The 26256-nt window shown below is 34.9% G+C and overlaps 1 protein-coding gene across 1 annotated transcript in view; it reads right to left on the minus strand.

Annotated features, from left to right (window-relative positions):
• Positions 1-461: 461 nt before the first annotated feature.
• The window catches only part of LOC138705604 (RYamide receptor-like), a 299486-nt gene continuing 273691 nt past the window's right edge, over positions 462-26256 (minus strand). The window contains exon 5 of the mRNA XM_069834205.1: positions 462-647. Within this exon, the coding sequence (XP_069690306.1) occupies positions 462-647 (186 nt within the window). The remainder of the gene's footprint in view (positions 648-26256) is intronic.

The following is a 26256-nucleotide window of genomic DNA, read 5'->3' on the forward strand; positions in this document are numbered from 1 at the left end:
CAATGGGTATTCCACTCCACACAGCAACACAGTATTCGTTATTGCACTCCACAGACGACAATGACAACTCACTTGGATTATTGAGAACCACAATGTACTCCTAATCTCAACTAATGTTCACAGAGCACTATTTACAAAACAAAACTGTCAGTTCTCAGTTCACAGTTCGTTCGTCTTGCCAAGTTCTTCTAGCTCATTCACTCAAGTTCACAGTGTATCGAACCCAAGACTTCCAGAGACAGTCCACTGAACTTCGAACTCAAGACTTTCAGATAAAGTTCACTGCACGCCGAACCCAAGACTCCTGGACGCTTTGCTTCCGCCTGGGCGCTGCTACAGTTACTCGAGTTCACTCGCGTGTCGAACCCTGGTCTCGAAGGCTGGCTTCCTTGCTCGCTCACGGCTGCTTCACAAAAACTGACTGACTCGTGTTCTGAAGTGCTCGCGCTTTTATTACTACATTACACGTTCTCGTCTCTTCGATCCTCGAAGTTTCTGTTTCTGGAGACTTCTGTTTCTCGCTGCTTCTCTTCCCCCTTCACCTCGCACAGCCCAGCGCCCGCCGACTTGCGCTCGTAGTTTCTTCCTTTTTCTCTCCTCGCCTGCCTTCCTGCGCGCCCTCCCTTCTGCCGGACGCGCGCCAGGTCCTTCAACATGGCGCCACAATATATAAACTGTTTGAGTGATCGCCGCAGGACGTTTCAGTTCGCAAATCTTCGGATGTATTTTGTTATTCACTGTAATGCCGGCAACGAAACCGAAGAAGACGGAACCTTGTATGTATAACATATGTATTCATGTAGGCTACTTTATTTTCAATCATAACCAGACTGTACTATCTTTGTTTATGTCCGCAGTGTGTGCCCAGTACCGAGTGTGTAAAAGCTATAGTCAATGCTTGCGTACATTGATTGCTAAAGTATCCCGGCTCCACCCTCTAGTAATCACCATATATTGCATTCCTAAATTATATAGTGTTAAAAGTTGTAAGAATCCTCTCTCTACTTATAGCAGCGTCATTAAAGAACATTAAAATATTGTCTGTGTACAAAGTTTGGTTTAAATTAGTTGACGCGTATGAAGGCTATGTGGGAATTACAAGCATCACATAATAAGGGTTGTTACTTTTTTATGGAAACCAACTTAATTTCAATATAAAAGCACACACGGCCGTTTCACAGAAACTTCAATAGAGGTTAAATAATGCGATTGTAAACGTTGCTGACTGTCCTATCTTCGTGAGGAGAGGTTTACATGTTGTTTGAGCTACCCGCATGACAGTGGTTACAATATACTCGAGAGTTTTCGCTTTAATGAGCAGAAAATCGGCGGCTTAGTGCTGAGGTAGAAGAGATAGCAAGCTCCACCGCTTCCAGTTGCCAGGAGCAGAGAGATTGCAGGACGTTATGCTAATCATTCCTGTCTCGAAAAGGAACTCAACACTAACTGACAAATATGAGCGACTACATGTACTCTATAATTTACACTCAACTGCGAGCTTAAACCCACCCGCAGTCTACATCTCTCAGCTGACTTCCTCTTCTGGGAGAAACTGGCATTCGAGTCGTGATAGATTCCAGGAAATTTATGTATGCACAGCGATTGTGGGATCTATTTATAAGTAAAATTTGCCTGTCATTTTTTCTCTCAAATTTTTGCTGTCTTACTCTGTCCAGAGAAAGAATACTGTGAGGCAAGCCGGGGAACACTAATAGATCTGTTCACATGGTGATACACAAAAGAGTTAACTGTCAAGTCAAATACCTCAAGACCATTAGCATGTGTTTATATTACTTTTGTGCGAGATCGTGCGTATTTGCTTGTTTTCCGCACAGAACCAAAACGCGGTAAGTGTGAAATACCACATTCAGTATTCCCAACGTAACACACATAACAATTTCCCTCTTCTTACCGCTTAAGCGCGACATTCATTTTACTGCTTTAGGCTTTTAACATATTATTTTTAGAGACGTTTAACATAGTAATAATTATAAATTGGAAACTTACCACTGCAATTTCACCTAAATTGCACTGTTAATTATTCTTTTTCAATATCTGCAAAAATTAAGTAAAGTCTACTACTCCACGAAACTTATTGCATTCCTGATACAAGTCATATTAAGGAAGCCGTGAAAAAATCAACACGATTCCAGATGCCGATGTTATTACTGCAATATGTTATATAAATAATATTGTTAAAATATTAAAATGAAAAATAAATCATTACATAACCTTACCGTTTGTTTTAAGTTCGCATTTATAGACTGGGGGGAAAAAAAGACAGACGTATATCACGGCCTGCTGGAGTATAGTAAACACAGAAAACATTTTACAGCAACAATGTTGAAGAAAGATACTTTGGTGTTCCGAAGTTGGCGTCATTAAACAGAAACCAAGATGGAGATTTCATTGCAACTAATTAGAAATTCGTCTTTCAGGTATGTAATAAACGATCTTCGCACAAAATAATGTACAATACACGAGCGGTATGTTTGTTTTCATGTTCTCGGAAATTAAAAAAAGGTCAACTACGTTTCGCTTTTTCAATCTTTTCCTCGACCATGAAAACGTCAACATACCGCTCTTGTAACGTATATTACTATATTCTTTGCTTGGACAAAATTTAGTTTAGTTTCTAAATGGTAATTTGTTACATTTTACCTAAAATATGAAAAATTGTTTATTTAATAAACATAAATTTAATAAGTTAACATAATCTGCTTACTTTGTATTGTATATTTATTTATTTATTTATTTATTTATTTAATACTTTACACTTGAGCTACATTAGGAATTGCAGCCCGAAAGAGCAGAAGCTCGTGCTCGGGCGCAGTTCAGATCAGTTATACAAAATATATCACAAAACTAAGAGAGTTCATTGAGCACAATAACATTAATAAATGGTAAAATACATACAGCATGTAATAATAGGGTCTATATACAAATAGAAAATACAAAAGTACATGAATATTAGATTATCAATTTTTAACTCAATTAGTTTAAACAATTAAATAATTAATCTGATTTGTTTCTTAAATCTATGTGTGTTAAGTGTACTTAGCTCAGGGTAAGCTCTAATTAATGCATTATATATTTTGGGTCCAAAATTTCTGCTGTGTTTTAATCCAGCAGTTGCGTGGCATTTGGGAGTATTTAGAAAGAAAGTGTAGTTTTGTCTCGTATGGTATTCGTGAGGATCAAATTTTAATTTATTGTGGTTTTTATGGAAGTAAATCAGCAATGTTTGTTTATAAATTTGTTCTAGATTTGATACACCAAATTCATGAAAAATTAATTTTGTTGTTGTTGTATAGTTTTGGTCGACGAATTGTATATGCTTTAAATTGAATAGTAATCTGTATAGCTGTATTAATAAATTGTTTGTGTTTGTAATTTGAAGTAGTTTACATGATATTTATAATCAATTTCTGTATATCACAACTGATTGAATTGTTTACGCCTCAAATTTAACAAACTTACTTGTTTTGTATTACACATATAGCTCAACTGATGAATGATCGTTTGCGTTTGTAAATTTAATAATCTGATTGGCTATGTATTGTATATTTTTAGTAAAGCCATCGATGTAGCTCAGTCGGCAGACTCGCTGGGCTGCTGATCCGGAGCTGCGTTCGGTCTTGGGTTGGATCCCCCTTTGGTCTCATTGAATGGTTTCTTCGAGATTTTCCCTGCCGTGGGACTGAAGCCGGATGGTCTAAGGCGAGTCCTCGGCATCACTTCATTTCACCCCTTTGATTTGATTACCTGGTTGGGTTTTTTCTCCGAGGTTTTCCCCAACCAAAAGGCAAATGCCGGGTAATCTTTTGGCGAATCCTCGGACTTCACCTCATCTCACTACATCTCGCCAAAATATTATAAAAAATTGCACAAAATTGTAAAAATTGTAGAAAATTACTAAACTGTAAAACTGTAAAAATTGTAAAATATGTATAAATTTAAAAAAAAACTGTAATTTTAATATTGCAAAATTTTGACTTGTTCCACACCTTAAAGCTTCATTGCTCATGTAAGATCTATCGAATACAATGAATGAATGAATGAATGAATGAATGAATGAATAATCTAAAATAATACTAAAGGCATTAAAAGGACAGTAGAAAGTACAAAAGTCTGAGTTAAAAGGTAAATTTGCAGGAGAGTTATTAAAATAACTAATTGAAATGTTTATTTTATAAACCACAGTATTCTTTAAAATATTTTCTTCCTACTATTGCAAGCCTGTAATTAAATTTAATAATTTGTCTTTGGCGCATACTTGACAAATGATAATTCTTTGACCTCTCGTGAAAATTATATTACCAGTAATCATCCACTGTTTAAAGAAATATTTTCTTTGCTCTTTCCTTCTGCATTTTTAACAAAGTTGACAAAATGAAATGAACTGCAATGTAATTTTCAGCAAGAAAAACTGCCAATAAACAAATAGAGCCTTACAGACAAACCATCAGCTATGTTCATACATTGTCGTCCTCAGGAAATATTTTAATTAATTTTAAATATAAACGTGAACATAATATTCATTGTTCAACAGTGTCTTTCTTAGTATGTATATTATTACGATGTACCGAACTACGTATGATATTTCCGTGCAGGAATTCTACATTACCATATGATGAAGGATGGCTAGAGCGAAAAATTCTCTCCGGCACCGGGACTCGAACCCCGGTTTTTAACTCTACGTGTTGACGCTTTATCCACTAAGCCACATCGGATTCCAGTTCCGATGCCGCATTGAATCCTCTCAGTTTAAGTTCCACCTCTTAGTTTCCCTTCAGTGGCCAACCCTCATTCACTGTTACAGATGTGTGACAGTGGCACAATGCCTAACAGTGTGGAAAGGTGCACTCATTACGAGTGACTAAGTGGTCGGGATCCGAGGGAATGAGCGCCGTCTTAAATAACTAAGTCATTATTTACACATATCACATTATTTTGATGTACCGAAGTACGTATGATATTTCTCTGCTATTTAAACTGTGTGTGCGTGAATGGTGGTCGCTGGAAGGACTTCGTTTTCAAGTAATAAATGGCATAATACTGTATGTAATTTATGATCTCAGGTACGTGACTTTCAAAAAATAAATTCCCGAGTTAATAACCAATTTGTTTATAATCGCCCTTACATCTGCCGATCCCTGTACAATGTTCCATTTCGAACAGCTAATGTAGAAGTTTACAAGCAAACTGGTATAATCCCTTGTAATGCATGATTGTCTTCAATCTTATGATTAGACTCCTGTATTGTAACAGTTAATTACTAATAATAATAGGCATAAATAGACAGTGGATGCGGGATGACTTATCGTTGAATGTAAGTGCACATTTACTATATGTTACATTTTTTTCCATTCAGATCATTGGCTTAACAGGTTTTAAACGTAAACAGACGACATCAACATGCTACTGTATCTCCGTACAGACGGAAGGAAAGGAAAAATAACGTACTGTAGTACATACCTTGCAAGGTTCAGTCCTCGTCATCATTGATGCAATTACCAGCGTTGCAATAAACGACGATATATTATCGTAAGTTGTCGAAGCTGAATCTTCTTCGTCTATCGCTTAAACAGTTTTTGTATCGAGAGAATTTCTAAAGAAAACCTCTAAAATGGGGAACACTCAATTTCTTTAGAGGAATATTTGTACTGATCATCATGTTGCACGTGTCGTTAGACCCTCACAACTAAGTGATGATGATGATGATGATGATGATGATGATGATGATGGTTTCTCAGATTTCATTTCAACGCATTTCCTGTGCGATGTACTGTTGCAATGTTTCTCTATAGCCTGAGTTGTTCTGGTTTTTATTTCAATTTTACAAACACTACACACGATATTGTCCTCGTTAATACATAAAATGTCACTCTCATACTTCTTAATTGCATTTCGTATCTCTAAGCGAATTTAAGTTTTGACTTCGACATTATGAATGGATCAGCACTACACTATTCAACTCGTACTAAATACTTGAGCAGGATAACACAACTGCACTCGCCAGGTACATAAAAGACGGACGACGCGGCACGCGCCATATACTCCGATATGAAACAAATTCACTTTTCCTTAAGTCATCCCACATCCACTGTCTAGTCATAAATATAAAACAAGACACGCAAAGAATATAGCAATGCAGACTGAATATGGTTCAAAATGTTTTATTTATGAAGCATAACAACATTTGTTACCTTTGATTGGGGTTCTGGCTCATATGTACAGCTGTCAAAAAAAAAGTGGCCGCACTCGTGAACAGCGAATATTTTCAAAGTCCACTTCGGGTCGCGGCGATGTTACACGATGCATGTACTTGTACAAGCAGTTCCGGAACTATGAAAGTGTTCCATATCTGCTCCTCGCAGACCAGCGGTAATGTGTTTGTTTAATGAATCAAAGGTTCTGGGTTCGCGCCTTCTTCAAGTTTTCATTTCATTTTTTAATCGTTCTTTAGCGATGTAAATGATATTCAAATTATCATTTATATCCAGTTATCGTTCTTGATGGATATCACGTTATTTATATTTTGTTATCGTTCTTTAGAGATATGAATAAAATTCAAATCATCATTTGTATTCTGTTATAGTTTTATAACGATATGAATAATAATTATTACTATTGTAGCTACAGTATCTCCAATGGGGGTTAGCCCTATTTTACATATGTATGTTAGGGCTATAGTTTTATATACAAAAAAGATAAGCATAAAGAGAAATGGAAAAGAAAATTAAATTAGCTTACGCGATGTAAACAAAACATAAACAATCCGTAAATTAGCCATTGCGATTGCAAAACAAATATCAGGTATCAATTTGAAACATACAAAAACATTAACAACACACATACGTAACACTTCTATAACACAAATATGCAGCTTTCCGTACCATACATCATAAATTAATACACAATAGTCACACAAACACAATCAAACTATAATTACGACATTGCGACGACATCAAGCATCCCATAACTGACTCACATACATAACAAATCAAGCGTCCGTTGCAACACATGCACTTCAACATAGTAACCACACTTTTAAAAGTTACAAATTTTGCTCCAAGAAGAATAAATAGGACACTGTTACTAATTACTATTCTTCTACAATTTCTTAAATACATCTGTAATAAATCTGTGATATTCCGATATGAATAATATTCACGTTTTTTATATTGTTATCGTTCTTTAGCGATATAAATAATATTCAAGTTATCATTTATATTGTTTTCCTTCATTAGCATTATAAAATAATATTCAAGTTATTTATATTGTTATTGTTCTTTCGCAATATAAATAATCTGTATTTTATGTAGGTAATTATTATAACTCAAATAAACATCTTTCTTTGTAAAATAGGTTATTTTATTTAGATAATTAAATACGTATTATATAATATCTTATATTAATTAAACAAACCGATATTTATCATTTATATTTTATTATCGTTCTTTAGTGATACTGTATAAATAATATTCAAGTTATTTATATTGTAATCGTTCTTTAGCGATATAAATAACATAAATTTAATATTAGGTTTGGAAAAATGCAGTTGCATAATACTGCTATTAGTTTTTCTTTTTTTATTATTACATTATACTATCTTGAACCACAATAAAATGAAAAGGAGTAACGAGGAATTGAACCTGAGACGTTGACATCTAAATTCCGACATTCGTCCGCTGAGCTACGAGGGCAAAAGTGTGGAAACATTTTCGGAAAAATTGGCCCAATCACACTCTAAGATTTTCTGATGATTCGTAGAAGCTAGTCCAGGATGCGGGGGGCAAAGGCTAATTGAGATTTCCCGATCTCTGATAGAGTCAAACATCCTGATAGAATTAATATTTAACCCTTGCCGTGACTTTCGGTGAAGTCCGGAGGGCCCAATTAGTCAAATCCACTCTCCTCATCTCCACGCTTGGGCCCCCTAGAATTTAATAAGATGCGAAAGAGATAGTGGTGTGCGGAAAGCAACGGAATGTTACCGCATTTAGGCCTATCCTTCCCAAGAAAAACTGCAAACATGAACAAAGGAAGCTTTAAATAGAAGAAGAAGGATCTTCTGCGGACCTCTGGAAAAAGAGCTAAGGAAGAGACTAGTGAAGTGCTTTGTGTGGAGTGTGGCATTGTATGGGGAAGGAACATGGACATTACGACGAAATGAAGAGAAACGAATTGAAGCATTTGAAATGTGGATGTGGAGAAGAACGGTGCGTGTGAAGTGGACAGATAGAATAAGAAATAAAATTGTGTTTGAAAAAGTGAGTGAAGAAAGAATGATGCTGAAACTGATTAGAAAGATAAAAAGTAACTGGTTGGGTCTCTGGTTGAAAAGAATAATAGACGACATTAGGATATGTGGATCATATGCGGAGACTAAGAGGAAGGCAGGAAATAGGAAAGATTGGAGATTGCTGGGTTTGCAATGAAAGACCTGCCCATGGACAGAACACTTATGTATGTGTGTATGTTCAGAATGCCTGGAATATCGTGTCTAAGAACAGTCGCTATTTGCAAAGACTAGTCGATTCCATGGCCAGTCGACTGCAAGATGATCGAGATAAGAGGAAGATAGACTAAATATTGAATTGTGGCTTTTTGTTTCGTTTTTTGAACGCTTAATTGTTTGAATGTTTTAAGGCCGACGCCAGTAAATTTGTTTTGTTTATGCCACGAAAGATATTTTTATTGAGAATAAAATCGTTTTTCTTTCCATTTGCAGCCACAATATCATAATGATAAAGTCATGGCATAATATATTAATGAACCTGATGTTAATTACTAAAATAATCGTAAAAGAGAAAGGAGCCATTATGTATAGTTTGTCTCTCTCAAAAACAGAACAAAAAAGAACATAAAAAGCACGTGGTTGTAGTCGAACGCAGGATCTCATGAATAAGAGGCCTGAACGCTACCATTATGCTATCGATAACACACAGAATACTTCAATTATAACTGTAGATATCAGGCAACATGTAACATCGCCTGTCTCCGAATTGTAGCGAAGATACCCGAAGGGCACTTTGTTTCAGGAGAGCGGCCACTTTTTCTTTTGACAGCTGTACCTCTATTATCAGGCGGTACATCTCACTTGATATGTGTCAGAGGAAGAACAATTGTTTGTATGCGTCTAAAGTCTGATTACTGAAATATGTTACTAGTCAGCAATGTATGCAATGGGAAAGTAAAGGAACTAGCTATCTTACCGCAGTATCTCCTGGCTTAGTTTCCTCATGAGTGGTGCCTTATTGGTGTCACTTATGAGGTACAAGCTTGTCTTCGGACAGTTGACTAAACATTAACATTTGATAATGCAGGCCTACCAAATGAGATCAGAGAAAACCTTTAGTTGTCGGATATAGGACAGCATTAATTTGGAAAACTTCAGTATACGATTACCTCACTGCCAAAAATTAGGGGAGAGATGGGTAGTATCGGACATCGGGTAATATCGGACAGTGCGTTTCTTTCATCTACCACCACATGGGACTACCTGAATGACATGGTCACATTTCTGTATGCGACATCACAGAAACGTAACCATGTAATTCAGGTACTATCATCTGGTGGTAGATGAAAGAAACTCACTGTCCGATATTACCCAATATCCGATATTACCCAACTCTCCCCTACTTCAAAATGCTAAAAAGAGCAAATTTGTCTGTGTTTGTCGAATGCGCATCATCAGTTCCAATAAGTTATTTTGTGTGCACAAGGTTGGAATGTTGAGGGAAGAGAGGAAGGAAGGTAACTGTGTTCTGAAATTTATTCCATTAATTTGAAAAGCATCTCTTCACTGCATGCATGAATACATTTCCTGAATAATACATATTTTCTAAGTTTTTATTTTCTAAGCTTCTGTACTTTTTAAGCGTAGTTACCGTCAAACTCATTGTTGGTTTACACTTAGAGACATTACATGCAACACAATACTGTGACAATAAAAATGAAATTGAAGTGTGTAATTTTTTCAATACACAATTATTTAAAATACATTAATTTATAGTAATACTAAACGATATTTTCTACAAAACTGTTTTTCTTTTCATTACACCACAAAAAACACGCCACAAGTTAGGCATTTCGTACATATTCTGGACTGTATATTCTTTTTTTAGGACATACTGTACTTTACGCCTGCGTCTGGTTTCCACATTGTGAAGGAAATGATATGCCAAGCTAACTTTGAAAAAAAAAGTACAGACATAATATGAACTTATGGAATATTTAGAGACTTAATCTAAGTTATAATAATGTAATGACAATTTTTATGTAATTATTTATCTTAATATTATTGCTAATATTATTAATATACAAAACACACACACACATATATAGGTCTATATATATATATATATATATATATATATATATATATATATATATAATGTACAGCAGCTCCAACAGTGAGGTCAGGCTCAAGGATAATTTTTTCCTGACAAAGAACGTGGGTTGTTAAACACCATCTAACGTGATCGATAGAAAACAATTTCTCTACGCTGCAACCCATAATACTTGTCGAACATAACACTCAGATGTGATTCTGTGTCGTGGGTACTAAGTAGGATTGCGTGGGATGAAGAATATTCTAGTCAATTGTTTTCACAAATAACCTTTGACATTTAAAAAACGTATCTTGTTGAAGTGCATCGTGGGAGCTGCTGCACGTATGTGCAACTTAGATTCTGCTTCTGCCCACACTCTCTTGGAAAACCCTATTTAACGGGCACGATGTAAGAGGTCCTGTCATTGAAGTCTGATGAAGTCCACACCTGTGGAGTAACTGTTAGCGCGTCTGACCGAGAAACCAGGTGGCCCAGGTTCGAATTCCGGTCGGGGAAAGTTACCTGGTTGGGGTTTTTTTCCGGGGTTTACCCTCAACCCAATATGAGCAAATGCTGGGTAACTATCGGTGCTAGATCCCGGACTCATTTTACCGGAATTATCACCGTTCCATTTAGACGCTAAATAACCTAAGATGTTGATACAGCGTCGTAAAATAATCCACTAAAAAAAAGTCTGTTGAAGCTGAAGTTAATCTCCTGAGTGGACCAATTGCAGTCGAATTGACAATTCTCTTTCTTACTAACGTAATGCAATTATTCAATATTCCTTTCTAAGCATGGAGCATAATCAGAGTCTTTGAAGTGATGACAGATGTAATGATAACTGTATAGTAGTGTAATAACAAAAATAATGTAGAATAAACAATAATGCTGACTAAAATGTGCCTCAACCCTACTTCAACCACATTAATTCTCTCAGGAACTATTCTACAACGAACCTCGGATCGTCTGTAAAATGTGTGTAAGCTAATAACAAAAGGAATAAAAAATATGGTTCATTTAACGACTCTCGCAACTGCAGAGGTTATATCAGCGTCGCCGGTATGCCGGAATTTTGTTCCGCAAGAGTTATTTTACACGTCAGTAAATCTACTGACATGAGCCTGTCGCATTTAAACACATTTAAATGCCATCGACCTGGGCCCAGATCGAACCCGCAACCTCGAGCACAGACGGCCAGCGTTATACCAACTACGCTACCGAGACGACAACAAAAGGAATAATGATATAGATGTAGTAGATATAAAACTCAAGAGTCAATAGGAAACCTGCGCCACAGTATTTCCGTCTATTACTTATATTATGAAAATATCAGAAATGAACCACAATCTTTATCATAAACATATCTGTACTGATTGAGCACCAATCAGGCACACAAATAATGAAACATATCTAATTCATATCGGTACTTCTCGTTCATACCTTTACTATACTCTACACTTCTGTGCGGTTAACAATGCTGTATCTCCGGCGAGATTATCCAATGTCAGTATATTTTATAGTACCGAGTATATGACGCTTCGGGAAGTACAGAAACGTTGACTCCCACAGTGCGCCTTTCGTACGCACCAAAGTTTAAGGACGTTTGTCGGGCGTTGTATGTGTGCAATTCACCTCAGTCTAAATTCAGCTACTCAAGGGATTATCATTAGTCGTAGTGAAGTTCGAATTGTTTGAGAACACTGAAGGGTACTCTCGTCTATATAGTGTACTGCAAGCCGTTATGTTTTTTTTTCTCTGCTTTTGTGAGAATGATATATAGCATATTGCAGCCAGTTTTGAAGTTTCCAAGTAATCCAAAACGTGGAAAAAAATATCGGACAAGTTATTTAGAATTATTTGTCAAGAAGAGATTAGTCGGGTATTTCAGAACAATCTTCAGAGATGTCAAAATATATAGAAGCAAAAGCAGAACATTTACAACATCTTCTGTGACACAGATAAGATTGTATTAGAGACCCTGGGGTGCTATGCATAGACATTTCACTAGCCCGCGCTGCGAGCGTGCTAAACTAGCCTCGTCTATAGACTGATTACTTGTACAGGATTCATATTATCATATCGCTAACACTGATCTATGGATACGAAAAACGTTAGTTCGCTGATCATCCACCGGAAGCCCGCACTAAGAATGTCTATGAATATGGCCCTTAGTGTTTTACTTGACTCTAAATTATATTTTTATAGTAATTTTCAATTTATGTACAACCAATCCATAAGAATGCATGGATTAATAAAAGTAAGTCTATAACTTATTCTTTTTCTACTCCTTCCACTCTATTATACATTAGTTAGATCCATAAGAATGCATGGATTAATAAAAGTAAGTCTATAACTTATTCTTTTTCTACTCCTTCCACTCTATTATACATTAGTTAGATCTAAACTTGAATACGCATCTGTAGTTTGGAATTCTATTACTTTAACTGATTAGACCAAATTAGAAAACATTCAAAGAAAATTTATTCACATATGCTTTTATATTTCTACCCAATTTCTCTGTTTTTAACTATGACGTAATCTGCAAATATTTAAATTGTTGTAGCCTATATGCTAGTTGTAAATATCTTTGTTATTTATGCTTTTGTGGGGTTATTAAGGGTGATATTGTTTGTGAATCTAAGTCAGGTTTCGTATTCCTACTAAAGGATATTTAGAGTTGACAAAATTTTTTATACTATAAATTCTAAGGGTGCTATTCATAGACATTTCGCTAGCCCGCTCTACGAGAGTGCTAAACAGGTTTCATATAATATCATATCGCTAACACTGATTTATGTATACGAAAAATTAGTTCGCTGATCATCCACCGAAAGCCCGCGCTATGAATATCTATGAAAAGGGCCCTAAATCTCTTTCTCCGGTCTTTAGGTGCATAAAAACTGCCAATTTGTATGGTATGTATTTAGTTCCATTTAATGTGTAGTTGTGAATGATTCTTATTGTACAATCTGAAATTTTTCCTAATGTTAATTTTATTTTAATAATTATGTTTTATGTCATTATGTTTCTCTTTCTTTTAATGTATGTTTTGTCGATATTGTTTTTATTGTAATTATTCTCATTACTATTTATGTCCATTGAATTTTATATTCCTGTATCTATTATTTTTCTTTTATTGTATTATGTGCTGAACTATAATTGACCTCTGGTTGTTGCCCCGGCACACAAATATATATAAGTAAATAAATAAAATAAGTTACATTAGTTATAGGATACAAATTCACTTAAGTTATTTATTTATCTATGTTCAAGTGTACGTTCTTATATAATTGTGTTCTTTTATTATATAGCAATGTGTTTTGTACACTAATATGTTGAATCTGTATTTGTAAATCAAATGTGTAATTACATACGTATAAATTAGAAAATTATTTCTAATTTCACTGTGGAAATCACTAATAAGCAAACTCGACAATCACGTAAAATGTCCATTCAATTTGATCACAAAACAATGCTACAATAATAATTATTTTTCACGCATAAATGGTACATTTTCTACAAATTATTACAAAAAAAATCTATTCTTAACAGTGTTTGGTAAATACACAGAAAAACCACAGAGAGTTTTCTGTTAATAGTGTCATTGTCCTGTAGCCATCATCTTTAAGGTAACAAATAAAACGTTTCACTTCGGTTTTCCTACCTGCATGAAAACATGTCAAGGGAAACAGAGTAACGATAACAAATTTTTATGGGATGGATGTTGTTTAATAACGCTCCAAGGTACCTATGATGCCAAGGAAGGGAAGATACAGTAAATCCATTATAAGAATTTGTGAAACCTGAGGTTGTAATTTAGAAAGTCTACAATGGACAGCGAGTAGGTCGCAACCTTCAATTTGTATATTATATTCTACTACAAGGATGAACATCAACAAAGGAGGGTATATACACGACTTACCTTCATGTTACTTTATCCTTTCTGCTTAGAAAACATACCTTCAAAACAGAAAGCCTTGCTAACTTTATCACATTAGTCGTATAAAGCAGAAAATTCTCAGAAATGAAACACAATTGCCTTTGCTATGCATAATTATTTATACCATTCTGTTACTCTTTTCGAAGAGTAATTTTTCTTTGGTTTATAAAAACATATTTTAACATATTTCAAATAACATTTCATAACGTCAATGTTACAAAATAATATAATGACAATTAAAGTATTCTTAAAAATATAATAACTTATGACGTAGGGCATATTTAAAAACGTTTAAGATACAATAAAATGTATTCAACATATGGATTAAAAATTGAACAATGAATTTTATCTGAAATCATAACATTTAATTAAAAGAAATATTTCATGCACAACCGGAAAATATAAAACCGGGCAAAGAGTTAACGAACACAATGAAAAATAATAGAAAAAAATAGGTAATAATAATAATAATAATAATAATAATAATAATAAATAATAATAATAATAATAATCCGAGGCACGACAGCCCATGAAGGACCATGACCGACCAGCCGGCTGCTGGCCTCACGTCCACATGCCGAAGCAGAGGTGGACGATTATCCAATCAAATTAAGGTATCGTATGGTTAGCACGATGCTGGGTGGGCACCGGTCCCATATACTGGCCGAAATTTCATGAGAAAATTTCTTCCCCAATGAGGACTCGAACCAACGCGCATTCCGTAACGCGAGTCCTAGGCAGGATGCCTTAGACCAAGACGCCACGGCGCGGGACAAAAAAAAGTTACATAAGAAAAATCACAAAGAGTAAACTTAAGAAACTTATGAAACTTCGTCAAATTTAACCTAGCAAAATTACTCTTAAACACTGCAAAATTCTTCGGAACCCTCGAAACAATAGCATTGATTCCTCATTCCATAAAAAGGAACGACTGCAATCTTTAACAGTGTTAATAGTTAGAAAACTAGAAGGAGAAGTACGTGATAGATAATGTTACTCTGATTATGCTGCACAAGAGCCGATTGTTTTACTTCCCTCTAGAAGAAATTCACGCTAAGAATTGCTATTGCTATAAGAAATCCAAATCTTGTATCAAGTTTAAATCCGAAAACCTTGAATCCAGTATAAACTCTGGCGAAATATAGACTACAGAGGACAACTGAATTACGAGGCTTGGGGCATAAGTAATGGTAGCTATTTTTTTTTGTGAGAATTCGAGCGTTGAACGAACTATGGAAATACGAAAACGGATAAGATTTTCTAAATAAAACTAATGAAAATTTTTCAAAGAGGTTAAAACTCCTTTTGTAACGCCAAAACTTAAGAAGAAACTTTCAAAACACAACTAGTAGCAACTAGCAACTTGTAGTAAAAATAATTTATAGTAATGAAGTTACGGTTATATCTAAATGCATTATGAATATTTGAGATACAGGATGATTCAGAAGGAATAGTTAACATTTTAAGATATGCTAGCATGGACTATTTCGAGTAAAAATGTTAATATAACCATGTGTCAAATTTTCAATGGGTATGGAGATACAACAATTTGTACGTTACGAATAATAAGCACTACAAGCGGCAAGAAGGAATGACAAATTACTTAATGATTACATTTGTTGCTTTTCTACGTGGTAGGACCTACTAATACATTTCAACAGTTGACTGTAATGCGAGCAAACAATTCGTCCCATGTGTTGCGTTGTTTTTATACACTTCGCCTTACGTTCACCCTCATAAGTCCGGGGACTTTGGTGGCCAATGCACATGACTTACTGATCCATCATTCGGGGAATGTGAGATTTAGATTGTGTGTCACCTGACGGATAAAATATAAAGAGGCCCTTACTGTAACATGTTCATTCTTATAGCCAAGGCAACTACAAACAACAGTGCTGCCCACAGATATAATTTTGTAATCATTCCGAAATGGATTCTTCATAAGAATTTTATTTTTACTAAAAATTGCGTTACAAATGAACTTCCGAAGTACGGGCCACAATTCTTGAATCACTCTGTACTATTCTATTACACTGTTGTGCAGGACTTTACTTCCGAAACAATGTTCACATAAATTTCCTAAGAAAACACAAGATTTTAGCCATAACAAAAACGTTAATACAAGATGAAAATCGGATTTCGCCTTTAACAGTAGTTTCGTTATAAGGGCGCCGTTCTTACGGCCACTTTCATTTGTAAACACGTGACTTTCATCTCATCATGGCGCACGAGGTGACGGTGAAAGATCAACATAATATAAGAAGAGGAAGGAGGACTCAACGGACGAGCGTTGTCCCTCTATACACGTGAATTGTTTGTTCATAAGAAACCTCCACCCAATGTGAAATGCATTAGTCCACAAGATTCACAACCTTGCCTCACTGATTATACTGCTCGTCTGTAAATAAATTTTGTAACTCCGTTCCATTTCTCAAACAAACTTTATATTAGTAGACTGCCCAGCTAAAGTTAGATAACGGACGGAAGCAAGCGAATTGACCAACAGAGAGGGCGAGAATTGGATTCGCTCTTCGTGCAGGAAAAGGAACAAAAACTCTTAATTTACACAGAAATAGTACAATGTTACAATTTTTTACGGTCAAACATGACCTCCCATGTGAATTCGGAAGTCAAGCGCTAGAAATCTAATCATTGTTTCTCGTCGGATGGAAAATGTGGAACTTCAATAATTTTAATTTACGCCACTTCGCAGTACATGAGAAATGCCAGGAAATCACTTCAATAACCTGTAAATGAAAGGAAGCAGTCTGCGAATGACAATGTGAACAGTGTGAGAGATATTCGCCCAAGTAATCTATGGCGAATCCTCGGCCTCATCTTGCCAAATACCATCTCGCTATCACCAATCTCATCGACGATAAAATAATAACCTCTTAGTTGATACAGCGTCGTTAAATAACCAACTAAAAAAATATAACTCCACAAGTCGAAGTGTACAATGTTAAAAATTTATGGTATTTTAGCCGTAGCTGGCCACTCAGTATTACGTTTACCTTCATACCATCCTGAATTAATCCCAATTGGTGTGATATGTGGGCTAATGGAAAGTGTTATAGCAAAAAATAATGTTACATTCACATTGATTCGATCATGAAGTTAGTAAAAAAAAAACATGTGGATCAATTACTTTGACTAGGTAGTTTCTACACTTCTAAATTACTTTGTATTGTACTGTTGTAATGTATTTTACAATATTGTGTGATATTCATTATGTCAACAACACAAGTGTAGTCAAAAAGACACAACATGCTTACACGTGAGCGTGGGTGTAGTCAATGTTTTTATGGAACGATAGTAGCGGAACGCACCACTCCCTCCGACCGACCAGCCGTCTCTTCCCCTCTCGCGCATCTGACATGCCAGGTCTAGCCTCACGATGTATACTAATATACTGACTGCTCTATTTACAATACGAATTCCCCGTCCCGTCCCTTGACCATACCATACTATTGCAGAAAATATCATTAATTGTGTTTTTGTGAGGCATGTGAAGAGTTATGTGCCGTTATATCAACGGTCTCTATACGTTTAGCATATGTTGTACAGGTAGTCATAGTCATCTAATTTGCCGTATTGTCCACCGCTTTGGAGTAACAATTAGCATGCCTGACCGTGGAACGTGCGAGTCTGAGTTTAAATGTTGGTTGAGACAAGTTATCTGGTTGAGTTTTTTTTTTCGGGGTTTTCTCTCAACCCGTTAAGAACAAATACTGGGTAACTTTCAGCGCTAGACCCTAGATCATTTCGCCGGCATTATCACCTTCAACTCACTCAGAAGCTAAACAAATATAGCAGTTGATAAAGCGTCGTAAAATAATCAATTAAAAATTTTAGTAGCATGAAAATTATCCATTTTCGTAATATGCCTACCTTTTCTAAAGTGAGTGCTGGCTAAGAATTCAGGAAGAGGAAATTCGATATTACTTTTCATATTATGGTAACTACGTAAATTTAAGAATTACAGTTCTTTTTTTTCAGACTGCGGCCGTACGCCGGCCGCACCATCTCGGACTCCCGCCGAAACAGTTACGAGTATAATATCACACAGCTGGAACTCTCGTTGCCCGCGCGTGACACGCAACAGCAGGTTCTGTGAGTGAACAGCAGTCGCACTGAAGCCATTGTCTAGTTTGTTTCGTTCCTGTTTCATGTGTATATGAAGCCATTGTCTAGTTTGTTTCGTTCCTGTTCCATGCGTATAAATGTATGAGTTTTTAAGTGCTAATTAAGTTACGAGTGTTATCAGTTTGTTTCGTTCCTTTCCATGTGTATATGAAGCCATTGTCTAGTTTGTTTCGTTCCTGTTCCATGCGTATAAATGTATGAGTTTTTAAGTGCTAATTAAGTTACGAGTGTTATCAGTTTGTTTCGTTCCTGTTCCATGTGTATATGAAGCCATTGTCTAGTTTGTTTCGTTCCTGTTCCATGCGTATAAATGTATGAGTTTTTAAGTGCTAATTAAGTTACGAGTGTTATCAGTTTGTTTCGTTCCTGTTCCATGTGTATATGAAGCCATTGTCTAGTTTGTTTCGTTCCTGTTCCATGCGTATAAAAGTATGAGTTTTTAAGTGCTAATTAAGTTACGAGTGTTATCAGTTTGTTTCGTTCCTGTTCCATGTGTATATGAAGCCATTGTCTAGTTTGTTTCGTTCCTGTTCCATGCGTATAAATGTATGAGTTTTTAAGTGCTAATTAAGTTACGAGTGTTATCAGTTCGTTTCGTTCCTGTTCCATGCGTATAAAAGTATGAGTTTTTAAGTGTTAATTAAGTTGCGAGTGCTATTAGTTTGTTTCTTTTCTGTTCCATGAGCATATGAAGCCATTGTCTAGTTTCTTTCGTTCCTGTTCCATGCGCATAAATGTACGAGTTTTAAGTGTTAATTAAGTTACAAGCGTTATCAGTGGTTGCGCAGTTTTCCATAATGCCTGGACGCGATTACACATTACAACAAAGGAATTTTATGTACAACACATATGTGACAACAAACTCTTGTAGGGAAGTTAGAAGGCGATTTGAAACACAATTTCCCGGTTTACCTATCCCACAGAGAAACCGTGCGAAGACTTGTGAACAAATTCAGGAAAACGGGATCGATTCACGATAGAAAGCGAAGAGTAACAAAACGAGTTCTTACTGAGGAGAAGTTGGATGATACTGATGCCAGATATGTGTGGATAGAGAAGAACAACATTTTCAACATCTCTTATGATAAGGTATGTGTTTATTATCATTGTAATTGTAACTGTAACTATGAGAACGTGAAGTGGTAGTGGGGATATTATAACTGTTTCGGCGGGGGTCCCAGCTGCTGTGGCCGGCGTGCGTTCAGATGTGTGAAAGTTGAGATGGAATATATTGGAATAAAAGGTAGTCTAACATTGTAATTATGACTGGCGATGGAATACACCAAAGGAGCTGAAACGAGTGTATCTGCATTGTTTCATTCATTTTATATTTAGACTCAAGCTAACTAGTAAGATGCTTAATAAATAAAATATTTTCCCCGAGCACGCTAAAAAGTTAAGAATGAGAAAGCTGAAAGCAGTTGTAAAGTTTAGTGAAGGTGCATTATAAATTGTTCTTTTATTGTTAACTTTGTAGACAAAAAAGTTTTGTCCTACAAACTCAGTGAAACTTTTCTCGCAATTAGATTAATGTGAAGAAACTCTTTTCAAACTGGAATGTTGGATTTCTTTACAACAAAAACAAGTATCCAAAGTGTTTCGAGTCTAAATTTCAGAGACTGAAAATCTTGTCCTTCACCTCATTCTATGTTGATTTAACTCAAGATACATCTTGTCCATCTTATCTGTCATTTCCGTTTCAGAATTTCTCATCTCTCAACAGCTTTGGCATCCGATCTCAACAAGAAACTATTATGCTTATACCTAAGCACAGAAAATGTCGTTATTCTCAATTACAATCTACACCTCTCGAATCTGAAATCTTCTTCCTGCTGATATTAGAACCTGTCGGACGGTATCATCTTTCAAAACTAAAACGCATAATTACCTAATTCAACACGCATAGTAAATTACATTCGTAGTTAAATATAATACTCATAAGGAATATTTAATAATCTGAGTTTTTCAGATTGGTTTACTGAATTGATCTTTTCTTAATTTATTGAACAGTGATTATATTTAAATACATAAATAATTACATTTTTACTTTACAAATGATATCCCTAAGTAATTATCTTTATATTTCTAATACACTCAGCTTAACTGGTAATTTACGTAAGTTTCAATAATAGTATTCTACAACGTATCTATTATTATTATTATTATTATTATTATTATTATTATTATTATTATTATTATATTATTATTATTATTATCATTATCATTATCATCATCATCATTACCATTACCATTATTATTAAGATATCTGTGTTAAAATTTTTATATCGAGGTATTATTTAGGTCGTACACAATATTATTTTAAAATCACGAGTATATTTTGTCACAAAATAAGCGCGTTACATTTTCAAACGAACATGATTAATTTATGTTTATAATTTACATGCTAGTGACGTTAGTACAGATATAAAAGCCAATTTAAATAAAAAATACTAAATGCAATTTAAAATTTCATGACGCCTCCCTACAGATTCAGATCACACTGTTCTCTCCATTAAATTATTAAATCCTGCATATATGAAATGTAGGAACTATTGATTACATTACATTTGCGAGATCTGGATTGAACTAAATTCGGAGCTATTCAAAATAAAGTTTATTAATTGTCGATTCAAATTGTTCTTCACGGGCAGCAAGACATTTCTCGGCTAGTATATAACAAGTGTGTTTGTGTAGCTCAAGCAATTGAGCAACATAATGACATATTTAAACATGATAATGATCAACATTTTTGTTGAAAGCACTGTATCACTTTTATTGCTGTAACAGTTGCACATTTATTTATTTATTTATTTACTTATTTATTTATTTATGTACTTATTTATTTATGTATTTATTTTATGTATTTATTGAATTATTTATGTATATATATATATTTATTTATTTATTTATTTATTTACTTATTCACTTATTTATTTATTTATTCATTTATTTATTTGTCTATAACAGGGCAAAGCCCCAATTATCGATCCCATTTGTTTAAATGTTTTCTTTTACCATAGAATGTCCTTAATTTGTTATAAACAGCTATAGTATCCATTTTCGTCTCCAATTTTACCTCCTTCCACTTTCATCTCGGCACTGTCTTCTGTCGGAGGGACGAGTTCTGTGGTCTTCGGTGGAGCAGAGTACTACTACAGGCCGCTTCGTCTCTTCACTTGATGACATCATCAAAGAACTAGTTTCACCTCACGTAATTTCGTAGATTTATAATTATTTAATTTTTAATGTACAGTAGTGGCAAAAAAACCGGACAGACCCTAGTAGCTGATTTCAAAGCCTTGTTCACTCCAGAGCACGATAGACTGGTAACTAAGACTTTCGTGGTTCGAATCCTGCCTGGGAAGGAAACTTTATTTTGTTCCTTATTCAAATTTATTTCCAATACTTTTCGGCTGCTGGTAAAAATTCATGTTCTGGGCATAATAAGTTAATTAAGTAGTAAAATATCGTTGCACTCGAAAATTATTGGTAATAAATTGGAATAAGGAACAAAAAAAGCTTTCCTTCTCAGGCAGGATTCGAATCACGAAAGTCTTAAGGCTGGTTCACAATAAACCTGAAACGGAAATGACAACGAGAACGAGAACGGAAATATTGTTAATATAAATGCATTTAAATTTGAGCATTCACAATTAATTTTCACGTTCCCCTTTCCGGGCTTCGGCAAGCTTCTTGTTAAAATTGTGAATGCTCACATTTAAAACATTTATTTTAACAATATTTCCGTTTTCGTTCTCGTTCTCGTTTCCGTTCCGGGTTTATTGTGAATCAGCCTTAAGTTACCAGTCTATCGTGCTCTGGAGTGAACAAGGCTCTGAAATTAGCTACAAGGGTCGGTCCGGTTTTTTTTTTTTTTCCACTACTGTATATGTATACTGAGTTTCATTGTTATTAAATTAGCTGAGGAAGAAAATCTTCAATTAATAAATACTATTAATATTAATCTACAAATGAATCTGTGTTGGAAAGAGTCTGTGGAGAAAGAATGATGCTGAAACTGATCATGAAGAGAAAAAGGAATTAGTTGGTCACTGGCTGAGAAGAAACTGCATACTGAAGGATGCAATGGAAGGAGTAGTGAACGGGAGAAGAGTTCGGGGCAGAAGATACCAGATGATAGACCACATTAAGATATATGGATAATATGCGGAATATAAGAGGAAAGCAGAAAATAGGAAAAATTGGAGAATGCTGGGTTTGTAATGAAAGACCTATTCTTTGGCAGAAAACTATGAATCAATGAACGATTGAATGAATCCGGAAATTCCACCAATATCACACTTAATATGTGATTCGCATTTTTTCCATCTCTCTGTTAACTTCATGGTTTATTATTTTTACTGGCATGTAAAAGAACTTCTGGAAGACAAAATTCCGGCACACCGGCGACGCTGATATAACCTCTGCAGTTGCGAGCGTCGTTAAATAAACCATAATTTATTGTCATGGTTTATTTTCTGCTAAGACAAAACAATAACAAACACGTATGACACAGGGACGAATCCTATAAAATGACATTCTTGTTTACAAGAGTAATGGCTATGTCTTACTCAGTCTGGTGTATGTTTGAACTTTTAAGTACTGTGACAAATTTCGCAATGAAAAGTAGAAAATAATTCTGTACCTTACACAGGACAATTCGTAAGAGTAAATGTTGGAACGGTGTCATAAAGTAAAAGGGAGATCATAACGACCTATAACAATTGTTTCTGAAAGTGCTTTGTTTCAGAGTTATGCCGCAGTGAAATGAATAGGTCGTAAACAAACAGTAAATTGGCTAGCCAGATCACCAGACATGAACCCCTGATTGGGATCGTCTGAAGTCGCTAGTGTACAGCATACGACATTCTAGACTGAACTGAACTTCAGCGATGAATCGAACGTGACTCCGAAAGTGATCTAAATGAATTGAATGGGATCAGTAACAAGGTGTTACAAGAACGCCAAAATGACGAGCATGTTTCTTTCCAAGAATTCAGAGAAATTACTTTGAGCACCCTGTAATGTTCGTAAATTATTTGGGAGAAATTACTTTCAGTGTCTGTTGAGTTTGATACCACTTTTAATCTGCATAACCCTGTAGGGTAGACCAGGGTAATTATAAATAGAGGGTAATTGTAAACAAATGCTGTGAGAAATACAAAACTGTCAATAAACAAATTTTAATTCGGGGAATATTTAAATTAACATGTTGGCTAACCTACAAAGCAGTTTGGAGCCAAATAGGAGTAACTTCTTAGTTGTGAAGGAATTTTTTGTCTACAAAAAAGTTGAGAAAGAATTTTGCTTCATCTTAAATTTTGGCATTGTAAGTAAACGTACAGTGCTATTTTTTAAGAATATGTTGTTTTTATGAGTAATATATAATAGTTAACATTTATTACAATGGTTTTGAGATCTCCCATAACCTCAGTTCATTAAATTACGACGTGTTTCCATTTGCCCCATAGTTTTAATTGCTTGGAGGCAATTGTAAACTTGTTTTACTATTTAAATTTAAATTTAAAGGGCATGATTTGGCCGATAAGCTAACACGATAAGCTAACACTATAACAATTAAAGTTTTATCATATATCGTCAATGCTTCTCCATTTAACAAGCATTGACGGTATATGATAAAACTTTAATTGTTATGTTTTACTATGGTTACATTTCGTACTTTTCAGTAATCAAAATGCCAAGAAATTATATTAGAAAGAGATCCCCACTCAACTACAGTGTAGAGAATTTAGAGGGGGCTGTCACAGATGTAAAAAATGGTAACTACAGTTATCGTGAAGCTCAGAAGAGGTACAGAGTTCCTATATCCGTAATATATCATAGGTTAAAGGAACGAAATGTACCAATGACCAAAATTGTAGTCTGAAGAAGTACTGTTCTATCTTCTGAAACAGGACAATAAAAAGGTTCAGTGTCTGTTAGCCCGTGCGAAAATTTGTGTTTACAATTACCCCCTCTCAAAGGGGTAAATGTAAACAGGTGGAGTATATGTAAACTAGCAATTAAAAGGTGAAAAAAGTCAACCTTATTATTTTAAACCCATTTTCATGAAAAAGAAAGATCTAAAAATAACACAATGTTTCTTTGTCATGCTTACCATTACTGAGGGTTTTGTAATGTTGAAATATATTTGAAATCAGTGAAAAGTGTTTACAATTACCCTGGTCGACCCTATCAAAGAAGACTTATTTTCAGAAAAAAAAAACTATATAAGAGTTTTAATCAAGTTTTTAAGTCTCTATTACACACATTCAGTATTTAAAATTACTTATGAATTATCCTGTAGAATTACTTCCATGAAGATACTGCTTAGCTGATTTTATGCCTATAATCTATTCATCTTATACAGGAAACAAGATTCAAGGTAGAATTGTTAGAATATAATTCAGTTCATCGTCATATTTTTTTTTACTGATTTCAAATAATCACTTTCACTTTATTTCTACAAGCATTCTCTTTTTCGTTGGTTGCCTTTTATTCCTGTTTCCAACAAATTTCGGTCTTGTCATTCTCCATCTTCTAAATATTATCTTATCTTCAAGGCTTTTGCAATTCTTTGACGCCATGTTATGCTGGCTCTTTCTCTTCTGATGTCTGCTGGCGACAAATTTATAATTTGCTTTTGGCAATCTCTCATATAGGCTACCGCATACGTACCATGCCATTGTAGAGTTCTCTGTCCCATCCCATCTATAGTCCTTTCCTTTACAATCAATCCTTCCTGACATTCTCATTTCTAATTCTATTTTTATATAATATCTCAATTAATATCCAACTTTCTGAGACAAGTGTGAGAATAATTTCTACTATTTGTTCCAGAATAATCTCTCTTTCACACTTTTTTACAATTTATTTGCTTGTTGCAGCTAGCGGAGGGTGTCTTTCCCGTATGTTCCATAACTGCCGATTATGAAATCAGCAGAAGTGGATAAGGAAAAAAGAAAAGAATGCCAACTAAAAGAGCTTGAAGTAATCGGACTTCTGCTTGGAGCAAGAGGTAACGCTACTCCCTTCACGAAAAATGTGTTTAAGAGGCTTGGAATACCTACATCTATTATTCCGATTGTAACTTTAGCTGCATTGAAAGGATCAATTGCTCTCCTGAAGCATCACTTATATTCGAAATGAAACTAAGTTCATTAGCATTCTTTACTTTTTTGTAACACTTACCTCTCTAAAACTGGGTATATTTCCACTAATCTGAAGAGGTATTTACAGCTATGTACTTCTGGAGTTTCATTATCAAAACAAAATTAATGGTCCAATGAACTTGTAAACATTTATATGGTTAAGTACTTTGACCTCATGCTTGTTCAGCCCAGAAATTTTCGTGACAATTCTCGTCGGAAGGTCCGAAAGCATCCCTTGTAAGCAACAATAAGTGCACTGTAGTGGGGCTATTTAGTATAGTTTTAAGTTATGAAGAATGGTTTCCCTAGCAACAGGTTTCTGTTTGGAAATGCTAACTTTCAAAGCCTAACAACAATAGCTGTAAATACAGGGCTCGTACAAAATATCTATCCCGTTTCGAACACATGCAATTTACGTTCTATGAATCTGAGGTTCATAAAAATAGCACCAATGGAAAGAGAAACTTAAAAAGTTTAGTTGTGGCAACATTGTTTTCCTAGTTGATAAAACTGCCTCATAACAACGCATATATATATATAATATATATATATATATATATATATATATATATATAAACAAATTTGTTCATTGTTGAGGCGAAATGCTAAATTTCTCCCTATTGATTCACATATCGTTTCACAACGTTAAATATAAAATAAGGATAAAATTCGTTTC

Source organism: Periplaneta americana, chromosome 9 (assembly GCF_040183065.1).
Source record: "Periplaneta americana isolate PAMFEO1 chromosome 9, P.americana_PAMFEO1_priV1, whole genome shotgun sequence".
NCBI lineage: Eukaryota > Metazoa > Arthropoda > Insecta > Blattodea > Blattidae > Periplaneta > Periplaneta americana.